This window comes from Pomacea canaliculata, linkage group LG3 (genome assembly GCF_003073045.1).
Source record: "Pomacea canaliculata isolate SZHN2017 linkage group LG3, ASM307304v1, whole genome shotgun sequence".
In the NCBI taxonomy this organism is placed as follows: domain Eukaryota; kingdom Metazoa; phylum Mollusca; class Gastropoda; order Architaenioglossa; family Ampullariidae; genus Pomacea; species Pomacea canaliculata.
In genome coordinates, this window is record NC_037592.1 from 41218789 (window position 1) to 41236117 (window position 17329).

The window sequence follows — 17329 nt, forward strand, 5'->3', positions numbered from 1 at the left end:
CCTTCTCAAATAAGTCTGATTTTATATTTTTATACCATAAGGAGGTATTAAAGGTCTAATGTTCTCATCAGTTGTCTCATATATTTTTAAGAGGCGAACACGTCTAATCATTATCTTTATACGATATGTCATTTTCTTCTGTAACCTCGTCATAACTCTCAACCAAAATTCCGTCTGAAAATTCTTGTTTGCGACTCGATTTCCTTGAGCAGACCCTCTTACGGGTAGTTACATATACACACGAAAGGCGCCAGGTTAATGGCATTTATAAAAAATTCACATTTTTATTTTAAGGATCATGAAATAATATTTTATTTGTCTATTAATATATTACTGCTTAAAATTCGATTTACGTCCATCACGAGTTTCAATGGACGCGACCGAAAATGTATTCTAGTGCTTTTTGGTGTTAAGTTTTATTTGGAGGAAGCACGGTATTGCCGACGGTGAATGTTTTCAGCAGAAACTCTAAGATTTGAGAAAACCAATCTTGTAACTCGTTTATGATTTAAGTGACATGCTTTTCTTTCTATTACACTGCTAGAGATCATGTTTATTTTCTTGTTTGTCCTCATGATCCTTTCTAAGGTGACCAGACGTTTCGAGGGCGAAAGCGGGACACGTGCCGATGATGGTGTCGTCACCGTCAAAGAACGCCGAAAAAAGTGATTTTTAAAGACAACCGGTGTAACGGGATGAAACTTCCTAGCAGGACTAAACTTCTCAGTATAGTCTGCGCATGCGCATGAAGCGAAAGTTCACTTCGTTATCACTGCATAGCCATTTCTTTTTCTTTTCTTCGCCGAGTTAATAAGTAAAAATGTTATAGTAAATCGGCGAAGAAAAGAAAAGAAAAAAATGGCTACGCAACGATAACGAAGTGAACTTTCGCTTCATGCGCATGCGCAGAGTATACTGAGAAGTTTAGTCCTGCTAGGAAGTTTCATCCCGTTACACCGGGACATTTGATGGACTTGCCAGAAAGCGGGACATTGGGCGTCCTGCCCGATTAGCAGGCGGGACACGAGGTCTAAAGCGGGACGTCTGGTCACCTTATCCTTTCTGTACGTGGGTTGTGTCCTTCCTAAAAGTCTCTGACACCACCGTCCAATCGTCTCCACCAATGATAATTATTAGGAAGTCACGCGATAAGTCCGCACCAAAGCGGCTGTAACTGGTGCAGACAAGTAGTCCAGCTGGAAGAGTCAGGTCGGGAAGACAGCTACAGCGGAGGTAGGTCTATGAATTAGTATCAACCATCAAGCTAATGAAAAGAAGTTCTAATTAGACTTAGCATATTTGTGGAAATTATTATTTTAAAGGAACGACAGAAACTTTTAGTGAAAGAAACACACGATGATTGATGATAGATGTAGACTTCGAGTCAGGAAGGCTTAGACCTATTTTTACAGATGCCAAAGCTCTGCTATTACTTGGATTTTAATGTTCAAAAACACTTTGTGTTTTGTATTCCATAACTTGTTCGAAGGTACACTTTTGCTATTTACCATTATAGATATGTATTATGCAAGATATTTGATGGGATGCTTTGTTACTCAAGTAAATATGAATGGTTGTGTCAACACTGCTACATCCAAGAGCGCTTTTTCGACTACATTTATTTATTTTATAAATGTATTTTAAGCACAGTTTTACTTTGGAAATATGCCCTCGCTTTCCGAGACAGACGTTAGTTAAGATTGTAATTATTGTATGACTTGTATTTATTGACAAGACTAAGGCTTTTACTAATAGATGCCTGGAGCTATTAGTGGCTTATACATTATTTCGAATAACGCTTAGTCCTATTCTTGTAGACTAAAAGAATTTCTCGTATTATTGTCCGAATGTTTAAGATTCAGACAGCATTGTTTTTTTAATTTTTTAAAAAATGTTTTCACACGTTTCGAGTTAGTCGAAGTACAAATATTTGCAAAAAGGGATGGGCACATGATGACTAGACTTATCCAAAAAGCTTAGGCCCGGCGCAGGCTTAAGCCTTTCCAAGTAGAATGATTCATTAGTTGAAGTTATATTTAGGGCTTACATCAGTGGTAGTAGATGCAGGAAGTAGTTTGTCATATCAATTTAGTAGACGAGTCGAGTCTAGCAGAAGCAAGAAGTCGTCTGCTGTTTGAACACTAAATGTAAGCTATATAGATCATCACAATATCTTTTTCTGATCAGATAATTTATTTGTTCGATTTGTTAACACCATAATTACTGATCACCTTTTGTCCACTGTTTAAATTAAATCTTGTTAAGAGATATATTTTCTTCCACTCTTTGGTATTTTTGTGAAATCTTTGCCAATGTTGTATTGATGATTTATTTTGTTTTTCTGTTGTTTTTTTTTTAAACTTTAACAGCAGTGTAAAAACATTCAAAATCGTTATTTTACTCATGTTGACTATTTATTTTTCAAAAGTGAAAAATGAGCAGACCGGCGATGGTACTGACTGCTGTAATCGCTGGTCTACTTGTTTGGTATCCCGTTTATGCGAAAGGTAATCACTTTGAAATGTTCGTTTTTTTAAAAATTATAATTCCGCTGAATGTGTGTATAATTATTCGTGCATGACTACTTAGTAAATAGCAGTCACAAAATTGTGGAGAGTGACAGATAAAGTTTACACACATCGTTCAACTGAGGATTTTTCTGAGAACTAACAGCCAAAAAGTACAAGATTTTCACACGAGGTAATCTGACGAAAGTAAACATAGACCAATAAACCAATGTTTCTCTTTTTTCATTAAATAAATGCTTATGCCTCTTCAATTAGGACTGTCCTTTCTCCCTTAGGATTTCACGAATTATAAACTGTATATTGTGTTGTGTCTGTCTTCAAAAACTTTTTTATATAAATCATTTCATATAAATCATTATTTGTCATTCTAATTTTATAAAACATGAGTGCGTGCATGGCTCAAACCGATTGTTTCAGACGATAAGTGTCATACTGAATATGAAACCACTTGTGTCAGAAAAGTAAGCTGCTCCTTTCATGAAAAGGTCATCGAAGAGAGGAGAGAATTTAAGATCGAGTACATAGGTCCTGGTCAAAAGAAAGGTAAATTAGTTTCTTTCGATTCTTTTAGAAGTGAAATGTGTCTTATGGCATAGCACAGTTTAATTTCCAGACTTTTTTAATATTATTCTTGTTTGTTTGGACTATATGCACGGTTTATACACAAGGCGCCCTCAGTGACGTGATTCCGTTGTTTCAGAAGTCATCGCATTGTGTGAGTGGCGCAACGGGCAATTTTCTTGTGACCCAGACAAAGGTTACACGTGTGACGAGCAGCCGAGCAACAACTTTTCTGTCCTCATAGACACTGCAGAAAAATGTCTGACTGATGGAGAGATTCTATTTGATGTAGCCTACGAACAAATCATCAGATGTAATCTGTCAAGTAAGATATCTTCCCAAATGTTTAGAAAAAAAAACAAATGCTAATGTTCATCAACATCTCATCGGTCGAGGGGTTGACGTGTTCCTAGCGGAGACGCTCTGGTTCACCTCAGACCAACTCTGACTGTTTCTCTCTCACACACATACACACTTGGTCTATACTTAACCACACAGGTTGTTGATAAAAACGAAACTAGCTGACAATAAATAAGAACATCATGAAAAGATCCTGATGGCGTATATTCACATCAGCAAATAGCAACACAATACATAATCGCACGAAAATCAAACTACGGTTTTCTTTTAAATATTTGATATAAAATATTAACGTTTTGTATGTGACCTTCAATATATCATATTTTTCAACAGAATTTTCATGGAAGTTACTTAAATAAAACTTTCAAAAGACAATGTTCTTCAATAATAAACACTTCAAACATAACAAAGTAAAGTGCATCCTTTTGGAATTTCATGTAGGTTTGACTTTTACAGATGGTATTGGCAGTGGCGACCCAAAACTTGTAGGTTACAAAAGACCAGAGAGCACAAGTGAGTGTATTTTGTGCATTAAAAGTATGATTTGCAATAAGCGTCTAATGTGTCATAAGTAGCTCCTGTTATGTGAGCTTGCCCCCTGATGATGTAGGAAGAGAGAAGGAAGACAAGGTACAGGAGGATATCATTGTGTCAGTGGCTGTCAGTGAGTTGACGTGTGCCTAGCGGAGACGCTCTGGTTCACCTCAGCCTGACACTCACGTGGACACACACACATGCACACACACACGCTTGCAAATGACTAAGAAAAAAATAAGAAAAGGATGAAAAGACTTTTGCATACTATCAGCGAAGGATCCTCTGTAACTTCTTTTGCAGATAAATAAAATTGTTATAATCATTGAGGAAGAGGCCACAATATAGAACAGGAAGTGGCTTTGGTTTGACTAAAATTTTTTCAAAACAAAAAAATTTTCACTCAATTATAGTATTCCAGACACTTAAATGTTTGAGCATTTTACCTCTCATAAATTACCTCCCTTTTACTAGGGGTTAAAATTGTCAAGCCAGCCTCTCTTTAGTTCTCTGTTTGAATCATTATTTCCTTTTAGCGGAAATGTGTATAAAGCTGATTTAAAGTGCAGCCTAGCATGTTGGCAGAATGGCTGTAAATGAGCGGCAGCTTGTACCTACCCTCACCCAACAACTCACACGTACACATACATAAATAATTCACTTTCTTTTGCTAATTTAACAAGGTGTAGCTTGTAAAATACTTTGTGTTTCTGTTACAAAGATGTTTTTATGAAAATCATGTAATGCAATTTAACTAATTCTAGACGCTAAGCATGGTAATGGTTTAGCTGCTTAAAATAGTAATGAGTAATATAGGGGCCGCTTATCACATTAGTGGGTAATGGTTGATAGTTTAGCACCTAGAATTAACACCACTCTGTCCCTCTCTGTCTCTCAGCCAGCTGTTCTAACAATTCAACATTTAGTAAATAATTTAAATATGCATCAATTTTTATTATTTTTAGACAATCTTCAGAGTGGACAAGAGGGGAATGGTGTGACTGTTGGTGTCAGCTCTGCCTTTGGCATCGTCTTCCTCCTTGTACTTGTCATTCTTGTAATTTTCCTTTGCAGACGGTGAGTTTCTATTAACTTTCTCAAAATCTGTACTGTTAGTTATAACAAACTCATGCTATATTTATTTGGTCAACACAATTATCACCCATGAAAACATAGCACGTGACACAACAGCACACGCACACCATAGATGGAATAGGGTAGGGGGAGACAAGCCACAGTGGGATGAGTCTGTACGTGCAACAGACAATTATGTGCATTACATACACAGAGCGTTTACACACCTGTGTGTGTTTGTGTGTGTGTGTAAAATAGAGAGAGTGCGTAAACTATTTTTTTGCCTTACCCTAGTTCAACTATTATATTTTAATTTGTTTTAACCTTATGCAGATACCAAGAAAATACGAGGAATAACCCTGACATTGAAAGAGGTCTTCGCGTCAATGAAAAACAATGGTTTCTAAAACTAGGGAGTGGCAAATAAATCTTCGGGGAATGAAGGTAGTGAACGTAATCAGTATAGTTCCCATGTATCCCTATCAATATGTCGAATTTAAAGATTTTTATGCTCATTGTATTACAGCTTTGATACATTCCAAATGCCATTGCTAAAGAGTATTTCTGTTTAACTTAAAACCACTTTTTAATATCTCATATACTTTCATTTGTTGAAATCTCCTATTTTCAAAATTATTTGTCAAAGAAACCGAAAATTCAGAGATTTGGATTTTCAACATAAAGTAATGTGAAAGAGGGAAGAGCAGAAGCATTTATTTACTCATGCAATACGTACTTGCAAATTTTCTCACAAACTCGTATTAATTTATCATGAATCCATATACATGTAGGATTGTATATTTATGTTTAGCATTAATATTTATATGTATATAACGATAATAGCAAAATGCAGGTGCGGAGAAATGGTGATAGTGTTAATATAGCTGTTGTGTGAGTATTGGTGAGGTTTACCTCCCCTGCTGCTTGATATGTATATTTATTATGCTTAAGCTTATTAACAAATCATTTGTAATTTCGATTACAGATTCTCTGGATGCTTTGGAAATTTACTCCAGTTCTGGAAGAGCAAGTATTTCGCAATACACTGAGTGCCATGTGTATCATGTGCTGCAAGTCTCACTGCGAACAACGAACAGCAATTTCACGTGAAAGGAAAAACAAGTGCTTTTATTTGACTGAGAATAACAATGTTCTGAAGTAACAGGAAAGATATTTCCCAAGAATTTGCACAATTTTTAAAGCAAAGAGGACGATTGCGACATTGAGCAGACCACTGAGAAAATTACTCAATACTGTCGTCTGTACTAGCTAGTTATCCATCTTTGTGATGTTGAGTTTACTGTGTTTAAAATTGTTAAGAAACGTAAATATTTTACTAGCATCTGCCATGTGTTATAAACTACTAGTTCATTTTCTTTGGGAACTGATTGACAATACATGTCCAAAGAGGACCGAGAATGTTAAGGTGAACAAGGAACAAGTAGTTTATTCAAGGGGCCATTGCCCTTTTTGAAGGGGGAGCAATAACAAAATAATGCAATATTACATACATCAATACATGGTTATTGGAGTAGAATTACGAAAAAACATGCATTCATAATTGCTTATTTGTCATCTATTGTAGATTTTCTAAACTGGAAAGCATGGAAGAGATACAATGCCAGATTTTTAACAACTTTTTCATTTGATGAAGCTACTAGCAAACTCATTTTAAATTTATTTTGGCTACTTTCTTGTATTTATCTTATTCTAAAACGGTGTAGGAATCTAAAGCACAGTCGTCTCGCTGCCATCTTCTGTCACTCTTCACACGAAGAAATCAGAAATGTGCTAACTTAAGTCGCCGGACTCAGCTAAGTAAGGGTTTATACCTGGGGGAGGGCAGTCTTAAAGTTGAGTAAGAAATTTTGTACTTAGCGGACTTGAGTTGTCTTGTGCACACCGAGTAACTGTACTTAAAGTTAAGTCAGCCAACTTAAGCTTAAGTTCACGTTTGAGTTCGCTTGTGCACACCAGCCCAGGTAAACCGTCCCTTGATTGTCCCCAACCGCACGCACACACCTAGCGACGGGCCAGTGTAGCAAGATAGGACTTCTCCTCAAGAATGGAACTCCCAGCAAGGTGTTGCAAGGACAGAACCGAGCTCTCAGCGAGAACCAATTGTCTGTGCATACTACAAAATTAAAATTAACATTAGAGAAACACGTAAAACGTTTAGGTTCAAATAATTACAGCTTGCAAAGAGATGTGCATAGCACAGTACGGTAAGCACAACACGGACAGCAGAACAATCGCCGACACGCGACACAGTCACTTGATGGACATCTATGTTTAGACTGACTATTTTGAACAGATTTTATTGACAGTTTCAATGTCGTTAATATCTTACAGAGAGATGTAGGCTGTTCGATGACAAGCGATGCCGAGATGGAAGTTGCTTACTTGTTGTAAGCTTGTTGTTCGATTCCATGTCTTTAATCACAATGGAAGCAAAACATTTCTGAAAAATCCAAAGATATCCTTGACCTTTTCGTAATTTGAGCTGCAAAACAACCTATACACAAATTACTCTGTCAGCAGTTTAGGAGAAACAGGGAGCTGATATTTTTGTTGACGTGCGCACTTCATTCAGGAGAAATGAAGCGAAGATTATGAGGAAACAAGAGACGCTGGTCCCAGTGACTGTTAAACAAGCTTTTCACCCGGGGTCTGAGGCAAACAACTAACTTTTTAAAAACAAGAATTCTGTGTGTGTGTGTGTGCACGCGCGTGTGCATTCGTCATTACCTATGCATGCTTTTTAGTTTGAAAGTTGATTTCCTCGTGTGTGCGTTCCACCGTGTGTGGGATTTTCAGAGAAAGTGTGTGTGTGTCAAAATTTATTGATATCTATATACCTCCTAGAGGAGGCTTCTCAAACCATTTCTACAGTATTTTCCTAAGAACAGTGTAACTCTATATACACATTTCTGATGATGAAAGCTTTAAAGAAGAAATGTTTCCACCGCGTTTAATGGTCTTGCCCGCATTTATTCTGACCGTTAGCTGTGAAGCTGTATTTGAATCATTTCTCAGAAACCTTCTCTCCCGATGTCTTGTCATTAAGGTGGGTGTGTCACACATACGTGCCATTCCCAGCTTTTAAAAAAAAGGTTTGTGAAGGTGAGAGGTGGGTTAATCACTCTACTTTACATATCAATCAACACTGCACAGTCCTATGAGAGGCTTTCAGGTTGACCTCGATGAACAATGGACCAATCGCAATCTACTTTGCTGTTGACAGATACCCAAGTAACAGACCCCATATTTTCAAGTCTTTACCTTGGTTCTGCGTGCAGTTGTCTGACCGACCTGAGGCAAGTCAGCGCTTGAAGCATGTCGTCCAAACAAGGTAAATACCTTTACCCACTTGCCTAAGGATATGTCAACAATTTTAGCTAATAAATATATTCGGTAACTTTTTAAACTCAATGTGGACAAAATAAAAGTTAGACTACACAATAATCAATCTCCTAAAACAAAGTCAGTACAACATCACAAAATTTGATTAGGGTAGTCCAAAACGTTAGCGCCTTTCACTAATACCATGAGAATAGGCTGTCCATGGTTCAAATCTAACCTCAGACAATTAAGCTGTTCTTTCTTTCTCTGTATGTAGCGCCTGTTCAAAGGATTGGCTGCTTTGAACATAGAGCCCTTGCTACTTGATAAATTTAATATTTATAGTCCTCTTCTTCCCTAAGGTGGTACAAAGGGCATCCGCTAAAGACCTCTATTTTTTTCTGTCATCAGCAAGTTTATCCATGCTGTTCCAGGACAGTTTCAGTTCTCTCTCTACTAATCTTCTCCATGTTTTGTTTTGTTTTTGTTGTTTTTGTTTTTTGTTTTTTGGGCATTGTTTGTTTGGGGTTTTTTTTTTTTTTTTTGGCTGAACACGCGTTCTCTTGTCTGGCCAAGGAAGTGTTATTTAAGGTGGTGCCTCTGGTTTCAATACGCATACATGTCTTAGCCATTTCCATCTTCTTTTTTGGATTAAGGTTGTCAAATTCGTGCAGGAATTCACATTCATATCTTCTCTTACTGAAGCTTTTTCTGCTCTTATTATAGCTGTTGTATTTATGTCTTCTAGCTGTCCTCTTTAGTTTCTTGTCTTTCTGGGAATATCCTTTCACTAACTTCTGTTTTAGGCGTGGAGACTTTTGTCAATCTTTTCTATTAACAATTGCAAATAGTCCTGCAAAACACACACACACACACACACACAAACACATATATATATATACGGTTGATGAGTAGTTTGAAAGCAAAAGGTTATGATCATGTGCAGTGACTACCGCTGTAACACAATTTAAAGATAGCACCTTGAAACTAATTCAAATAAAGGAAAATGAATTTCTTTCTACAGATGAGCATTTTCGTATCCTCCTCCTGGGAAAGTCTGGTTGCGGGAAAAGTTCTACAGGAAACACGATCCTTGGCGAAGACAGATTTAAGACAGGGTCAGGTGTGGCAGCAGTGACTAAGGATGCAGAAAGATATGTGGTGACTCACAAGAGGCGGACTATTGAGGTACCAATACTAAGAGTATTTGAATAGGACCCTGCTGAATGTAGGTGGATGTGTCCAGCTTTTTGTTTACTTTATTTATCTGCTCAATTATCATACAGCAATTTGCTTCTGGCTTTTTTGTATTTTGTATGAGAGCTTAAGAACCAAATCACACCCTGACATAAACAAAGAGACGCGGCACAAACTCTGAGACAAATAGCCTTTGTAGAATGTTCTTTAAATTCTGTCAGCGCCTTAAAGACATGCTGCAGAAATCCAGCGCAGGAACATAAATTCTGCTAGACAACATCCTAAAAAAAAGAGCAAGGTCCTGGAGTGCACTAGCTGAATACTTACCTTCTCAAGCTAGCCAAGAGAGCGAGCTTCCGCTCTTTGCTCCTAGATGAATCCTCCCTGGAATTAGCGAGTACGCTGAAGGCAAACAGAACCCACAACTATTCTCTACCTTATGAAAATGTTTAAGATGTAACTTTTGTCTCTTTTCTTCTGTTGAATTAACCAAAAGTCTCTCTTTAAGACTAAAAATTTTAAATGAAGATCACGTCAGTTGTAACGGTCAGGGTCTTGCGAGAACAGGTTCCTGGTGTTCTACGAGCGTGGCGACCATGCTTTATGCAAGGTTATTGGTTTATTTTCTCTGAACTTGAGTGGACCGGTTTTGTCTCCACAGTTTTGTTTTTCTGCTTTAATTTGTTGTGATTGTCTCATTGAATTGACCTAAACGTTTTGATAGCGTCCTCGACATTTTGAAGGAATTTACCTGCCTATGGTATTTGTTTTTCATCTACTGATTTCTTCGGCCAGCCTTAATTAGCTATCGCGCAATGACAGTTTCTTCTTTTGCTTAAATCCTCACTGAAATGGATCTTATATCATTGCTAGTCATATTATTTTTGCATTTGTGGGATATCAGCAAACGTCTCACGATTTTTTCTACGTTCTTTTTTTTTTTTTTTTTTTGCAAATGAATTGACGATCTTCAGATGTAAACTGTGAACCATCAACATCTTGATCAAACAACACAATGTCATCTTCAGAACAGCCCTGGGTTATTTACCGAGTACACCATTCTTTGTAAAGCGCCTTGAGCTGGCCCTTAAGGCTGAAATATGGCGCTGTAGATGATGATGATGATGATGATGATGATGATGATGATGATGATGATGAAGACAGACACACGGAAAGCACGCACGCATTCCTTCTCACCTGCACACATACACAGTCTTGTCTGTCTCTTTCTCTCTGAAAATGTTGAAATACATTCATTGTTATCATTGTGTTGAAATGTGTCTGCAGATAATGGATACCCCGGGACTTTTTAACCCTGAACGAACAAATGAAGAAATCGGAATGAAGATAGTTAAAGCTGTCGTCGGCTTAGATCTGGGTCCTGACGTCTTTCTCTACGTCCTCAGGTTTGGCCGTTACACAAAAGAGGAGTTCCAGACATACCAGCTACTCCTCAAGATCTTCGAAAGCCAGATGGCCAAACACATGATCCTTCTATTTACTTATGGCGATAAATTTAAAAGAGAGAAGAAGACTCCAGAAGATTTGGTAAAGTACATTGGAGACGATTTCAGTGTACTCCTCAATGACTGTAACAGAAGATATATTGTGTTCGATAATACTGCCTCCAAGAAAGAGAAGAGCAAGCAGAGAGATGATCTGCTGGCGATGATCAAACAGATGATGGATAAGAATGGGGGTCAAAAATATACATGCGATGTACTAAACAAGATCAACAGCAAGATAGAGGAGACTGTGAAGCAGAGGATTGCTGAAGTTGACAAAGAGTCTGTTGAGAAGACCGAGTTCTTTCAAGAATACCAGAAAAGAATCAAGAAGGATCAGGAAGAATACGAAAAACGAAGGTTAGAAGAAGAGAACAGCGCTCAAGAAAGGATACAGAAAGAACTAGAGGCTAAACTGAAAATGTTTGAAAAGGAGAATCAAAAGAAGGAAGAAGAGCTTCGAGAGATGAAGAAAAAAGAGAAGCAACAGATGGAGAAACGGATGAAAGATATGGGCATTTGACAGGCTGAAGAAATAGAGAAGTACCGAAAGGAGTTTGAGGAAAAGATGAAGGAAAGCAAGAGAGAGATGATAGAAAATGCTCAGCGAGAAAAGGCGGAGCTAGAAATGCAATTACGACAGAAACTAGAGAGAGAGAGAACAAGGCAAATCAAGAACAGTTAAAGAAGGAGATGGAAGGAAAGATGCAAGAAATTGCCACAGAAGTGATGAAGGAAAGAGTGAATAATGATCAGGAGAAAAACTGGGTGGCTGATGCTGCGAGTGGACTTTTCAAACTCGCTGCAGGATGGCTTTTTGGCTAGAGTGAGGGCTGTCAAATTAGTTGGTTTTCTACATACTGTGCAAACAATAACCTAATGTTAGTAACAAAACATAGGTGGCCTGAGATGGTCCCAACTGGAGAGGGACTCCCAGAACCGGGTCCGATGGCGGGATGTGGTTACTGCCCTATGCTCCACTGGGTTCGAATAGGAACAAGAAGAAGAAGTAACAAAACATTGTATTTAGAATGAACAAGACATAGCTAAAATCTAATCAAATCCAACTTTACTATCTTTATTTTTAAATATATCGTAGTATAATAATAAGTAGCAACACTAATAGTAATAAAAAGTAAATGTACGTTTTTTTCTGTCGAAGCCATACATTGGACTATTGCTATGATCACAAAGAGTGGAAGCTTGAAAGTTAGCATGTTATCTTCCTCCTTCTCGATCTCGTTTTCTACATGGTGAAGTAGTTAACACTTGACTGCTTGGCTACCCAGTCACGACCGGACGAGTGTCCTGCGCGATTCTAACGGCCAGGGTTAGGGTGGCACGGGTGGGGGCTCTTTTATCACGTGACGAGAGTATCAGTCGACATCTTCCTTTTCAGCGCATGGGCGGGTCACGGCGGGTCCTAATTGGTGTTTGTCTCAGCAACTGAAGACGGTGACTAGTCTACTTGGAAAACAATTAGGAAATCTGCCAGAATAGTTAACAACAGGGGTGGCCAGCGATGGACAAAGAAAGGTGCAGACTGGTCAGAAAACTCGCTTTCCGAGCCGTTAGGGTAGCGAACAGAGGTAAATCTCAAGTAGTTTTCTTCTAGAGCTTTTGCAGACAAACGTATTATTTACTCGAGGACTGTTGGTGTATTTATTATGTCTAGAAATGTCCCTGGAATATTCATTCATTTCATTTCGTAGCTGGCATCATGCCACTCATAAGTAATGTAATCAGGCCATTTATTAAATTATGACATGTCCCTTCTTAAATTGTTCTAGTATATTATCTGTTTTACTTTGGGAAATATTTGGAATCATTTATGTGTGATTCAAAGCAACACTAACTTGTTGAAAAATCACAGGTGTTCTGAGAAAGAGAGAAAGCAATAATGCTCAGCAGCTTGACATCAAAACACCTTCCAGATGGCTCGTCAAGGGACATAACCAAAGATGTTTGTGTCGGACGGAAGAGCCTCCTATCTTTACTTAACCACCACTTTATTGTCGTCCAAGATAGTGATTAGAACAAGACATCTCATTACTCGAAGTTTAGAATGTAAACAGCGATGATCACATTGAGAGGAGTGACCCTAGTGGTTAATTGATACTTTGATTCAGGGGAGATAAGTACATACACTATGTTTGTGCATTGTCATCATATCTTTTAGTATGTACATATTATCTTTGCATTGTTTCTTGTGTGTGAATTTTTTTATACTCAAGGGCAAACGACGAGCATCGCCTACCCTGACGCGCAGCACAAAAGGCCTACGTTGTAGATGTTTAAGAAAATATTTATAGCGACCTTTTTGTCTACAACATTGTTCTGTATTCGAAATATTGTTAACACAAGTAGACCCAGTGGGTCATTAATAATGTATGTGTAGCAGGCGGCCTAACTAAAGTAAGTGAAAATAAATTTTGATTAGAAACATGATGAAAACCGTGTCTTGGAGTATATCAGTGCACTAATTTTCATAACATCGTTTTAGTCACTTAAAACACCTAAATAATTAATGGATTTGTCTGTATGTTAACAGAAAAAGGAGAGAAAAAGAGAGCTAGAAATGAAACAATCATTCACACATTCTACATGACACCCAACGAATCAAACATTAACAGTAACGAAAATCATAAAAGATCAACTGCACAAAGATTTCTAAAAATCCCGAAGTAACAGAGTTTAGAAAAAGTGCGTGTAAATGAGTAAAAAGAGTAGCAAGAAACAATAATCAGCATCACATGACACTAGCAATATTTTATTGGCTTTGGAAACACAGGAAGAATGAACAGCATATAAAAACACATCAGGTACAAATACACACAACTCACTGGTCAGTCAAACTATCAACATGATTATTTGACAACATAGTACAAAAAAAAAAAAAAAATTTCTTCCAATATTATTGTTCTCATCCAGCACCGTTAGGTGACTTCTGTTAGAGAAGTCCATGGCCTCATGCAGATAAGGAAGGAGACAGAAGATGGAACACAAAGACCCTTGTGTAACCGGGCTGCGCCAAAGTCACTTGAAAAAGATAGAGAGGGTGGATAGACGACATTCAAAGGAGAGAAAATAAAGGAAAGGAGAAAGAGACAGAAAGAGAATGAAGACACCAGCATCCCACTCATTACAAAGCAACACAGCTATGTCCTTACGAATAAACCCCGCACCAACACTCAACAGTTCCTAAGTCAAACTAATGTGTTTATCAACTGACCTGCCTGAAGACTGTGGGGTGGTCTTCCTCTCAGCCCTACCTCCTAGTCCCTCCCCAATGGAAAAAGTGGGTAAAAGATGCAGCCACGTGTTTCCTATGTTTTATATACACCTTTCGGATATTCTTTTTAGCCTCGTATTTCTTCTACTAGCAGAGGGGTTCAGACTGTATAACATCTAATTCAATTGAAACCAATTCCAAACAGCAAATTTATACGGAAGGGGAAGAATAAAGATGACAAAACTACAAATAAAAATGGCATTTCAATACAATGCATTTTAAAAAAGAAAGAAAAATCTCATTCCATACAAAAACAATAAACTATACACTATGAGAAAAACGAGGCAAGCTCTGGGATGGAACCCACAGGAGAGACGCAGGGTTGGGAGACAGTGCACTAAGCCCAAACGAATAAACAGCAATTAACCATAAAACAGTCAAACAAATTTTGGTGTAAAGTTTATACCAGTCTCTTTCATAACGTTTTCAAAGGTCTGCCTGAATTAAAATTTTGTTCAATTACTGAGTTAAGCTATTAAAATAATACTCAAGCTAATAACCTGAGCATTTTTACTATGTGCACAGACGCAACACTAAGCAACTCATTCAAACTGACAGGAGAAACTAATCAAAGGGACGTAAGAAACATAAAAAAAGTTTCGCTTGTTATCTCCCATTCTTGAGTGTTTGTTACCTGATCCGCACTGAAAAATTGTTTTCTCAAGATATAAATATAAAAAAATCAAGTCTTTAAAAGAAGATAGAAGAAATCAATGTTTACTCCCTTACTGAAATTGTTTATTTTAATCGGTCTGTTTTTGTTTTCTTTAGTAAGACAACCCCTACGCTACGGAGACGGTGCTCGCGATCTGCACTAATCTAACCTACTAATCTAACCGCCTCATATTTTCTGTCGCTTGCGGGCCGCAGACTGCTCTCTAGTGTAGGTCGTCACCCGACCCCCAAAGCTTGACATCAACGGAAATGCCTTGAGCAAGATTTGTCTTTGTTGTTGTTGTTGTTGTTGTTGTTGTTGTTGTTGTTGTTGTTGTTGTTGTTCTTCTTCTTCTTCTTCTTCTCTAGGTAATGTTTTGCAGTACACGGGTATGTTCAGTAATCGAGTGCTGAGAAGTCTGTCGCAGACAGGAATGTGGTTACCTTCAACGGGGACACAACTACGTATTCCTTGATATGTTAAATTTGAATTCCCTCCCTTTAAACTCTGGGCTGTTTGGGAAAGGCTTGGTGATTCTGTAGTCTGTTCAAGTCAGTCATGTGTTAACACAGCTGGCAGGTAACAGGTAAACGTAAAACACATTTATTGTGGCATTTAGGGTTGCGGAAAAAAAAGAAAAAATAATAAATAATATCAGGCTTATGGTTTATATAGCGTATAATCACTCTCAGGAAGGAGCATGCTCTCAGCGCTTCAGGCAAGTAGAAGACATGGACAAATTACGAAGGACAGAAGGAGAAAAAAAAACTATGCAGGCTTAATAAAAGACAAACATAAAAGACACAAAGAAGAATCGGGGAACAAACGGTAAGGATGATCAGTGTCATAAATCTATAGAGGGAGACAGGCTACAAGTTCAAAGCCAATTTCTTTTTTTTCTTTTATTAACATTTTGTATCCGTTCTAAACACAAAATATTCCGTCTGTTCTTTTTTCATTTGTAAATCTCAGTGAAACACAATAATTAAAGATTCTACGACAAAATACAAACCTTTTATTGAAAAATAAACACGTGTCATTCAAAGAAATATTATAGTTAATGTGATGTTTTTACATGATGCCAACTCCTCTGATATGTTCGATAATATGAAATATATTTCATCCCTTATCAGAACATTAATATACAAGTAAATGCCAACTTCAATAGGAACTGATGGAGGAAAGTGGCGAGTGATCACAGTGATAATTGCCAGACTGAAGGCAGAACTAGACACCCCGCGCGCCACAAACACACCCTGGGTGGCTGGCTATCTCCTGACGCCGTCTCCAACTCTGTTTGAACATCACCACGTGTCAAGGGAGACTACCGCAGTCAGGCTCACGCATGTTTGCTGCACGTGCCCCGCGGCCCCGCAGTTCACGGGGGATCACTTTCATCGACTTGAAGGCTGATCGCCTGTGCCCGGAAGCATGAAAGAGGCATAAAGTTATCGCAACAACGGAAGGGTCTCGTGTCGGATCGCTTTCTTCTCGTCCACTGCCTCAGCCTCGTGAGCTCCACCGACGGGACGTGCTTCCCACGCAGTCTGAGAATGGCAAAGCGACTGAAGGCGCAACACGAGTCCGAGGTTTAGCTCCCGACATCCACAGGGCAGGAGGTTGGATGACAGTGACATTTGGACAGAAAGACAAGAGGGGTCGAGACCTTAGAGCAAGTACGATATCTGACAAACTGTGAAATGTGCAAACAAGAGGTTTCTGACAAACTGAGAAGTACGTGAACTGCGGATGTGGTTTTGAGGTAAACCGATGATGAGAACAAGGTACAAGTCGAACTTACATTCGGACACATCAAGAACAAACACACAAATGTCGACAAAGTTCATACACATATTCAACATCTTATATTGACACACGCACACAACCAATCACACAAGACAGAGAGAGAAAGAAAAACAAAGAGAGAAGAGACATGCACACACCATGACATACTGAGAAACGCTCGCGCATGCAACCATTCACAACTACACAGTGTTACACACACCACTGCGAGTGCACACACACACACACGTGTGTATTTTATAATTCACATTCTCACGTTTACCACACAGACATGAGAAACGCCGAGACGTAGTCTTTACGTGTTTACAGTCCTCCCCAGACTGTGAACACCCCAAGGCGGTCCCTCCCTAGTCACGTAGACGCCTATCAGCAGCAGACGGCGATGATGTTGATGATCCAAGCGGCGATTACCTGTCAACAGGAGGGTTGGACAGACCTGTCACACGCACCACAAGGTGGGCAATAAACGCCGGCAGCA

At 38.5% G+C, this 17329-nt stretch overlaps 2 protein-coding genes across 4 annotated transcripts; both read left to right on the top strand.

The window, feature by feature from the left end:
- Positions 1-1091: 1091 nt before the first annotated feature.
- LOC112560328 lies at positions 1092-7732 on the top strand. Of its 3 annotated transcripts, none has more exons than XM_025232119.1 (8): positions 1092-1233; positions 2429-2507; positions 2946-3071; positions 3229-3414; positions 3891-3962; positions 4949-5060; positions 5391-5501; positions 6043-7731. In XM_025232119.1, exons 2-7 carry the CDS (start codon positions 2435-2437, stop codon positions 5482-5484), a joined length of 663 nt encoding a protein of 220 aa, XP_025087904.1. In that variant the 5' UTR covers positions 1092-1233; positions 2429-2434; the 3' UTR covers positions 5485-5501; positions 6043-7731. The 3 variants fall into 3 exon arrangements, with proteins under 3 accessions (XP_025087904.1, XP_025087906.1, XP_025087905.1); XM_025232121.1 differs by having other exon boundaries at positions 1095-1233; positions 3906-3962; positions 6043-7729; XM_025232120.1 differs by lacking the exon at positions 1092-1233 and adding an exon at positions 2081-2147 and having other exon boundaries at positions 6043-7732.
- Positions 7733-8127: 395 nt separating this feature from the next.
- LOC112560327 (GTPase IMAP family member 4-like) lies at positions 8128-11923 on the top strand. Its single transcript, XM_025232118.1, has 3 exons — positions 8128-8409; positions 9424-9587; positions 10884-11923. The coding sequence occupies exons 1-3, from the start codon at positions 8394-8396 to the stop codon at positions 11622-11624; spliced, it is 921 nt and encodes a 306-aa protein (XP_025087903.1). The 5' UTR covers positions 8128-8393; the 3' UTR covers positions 11625-11923.
- Positions 11924-17329: the final 5406 nt, after the last annotated feature.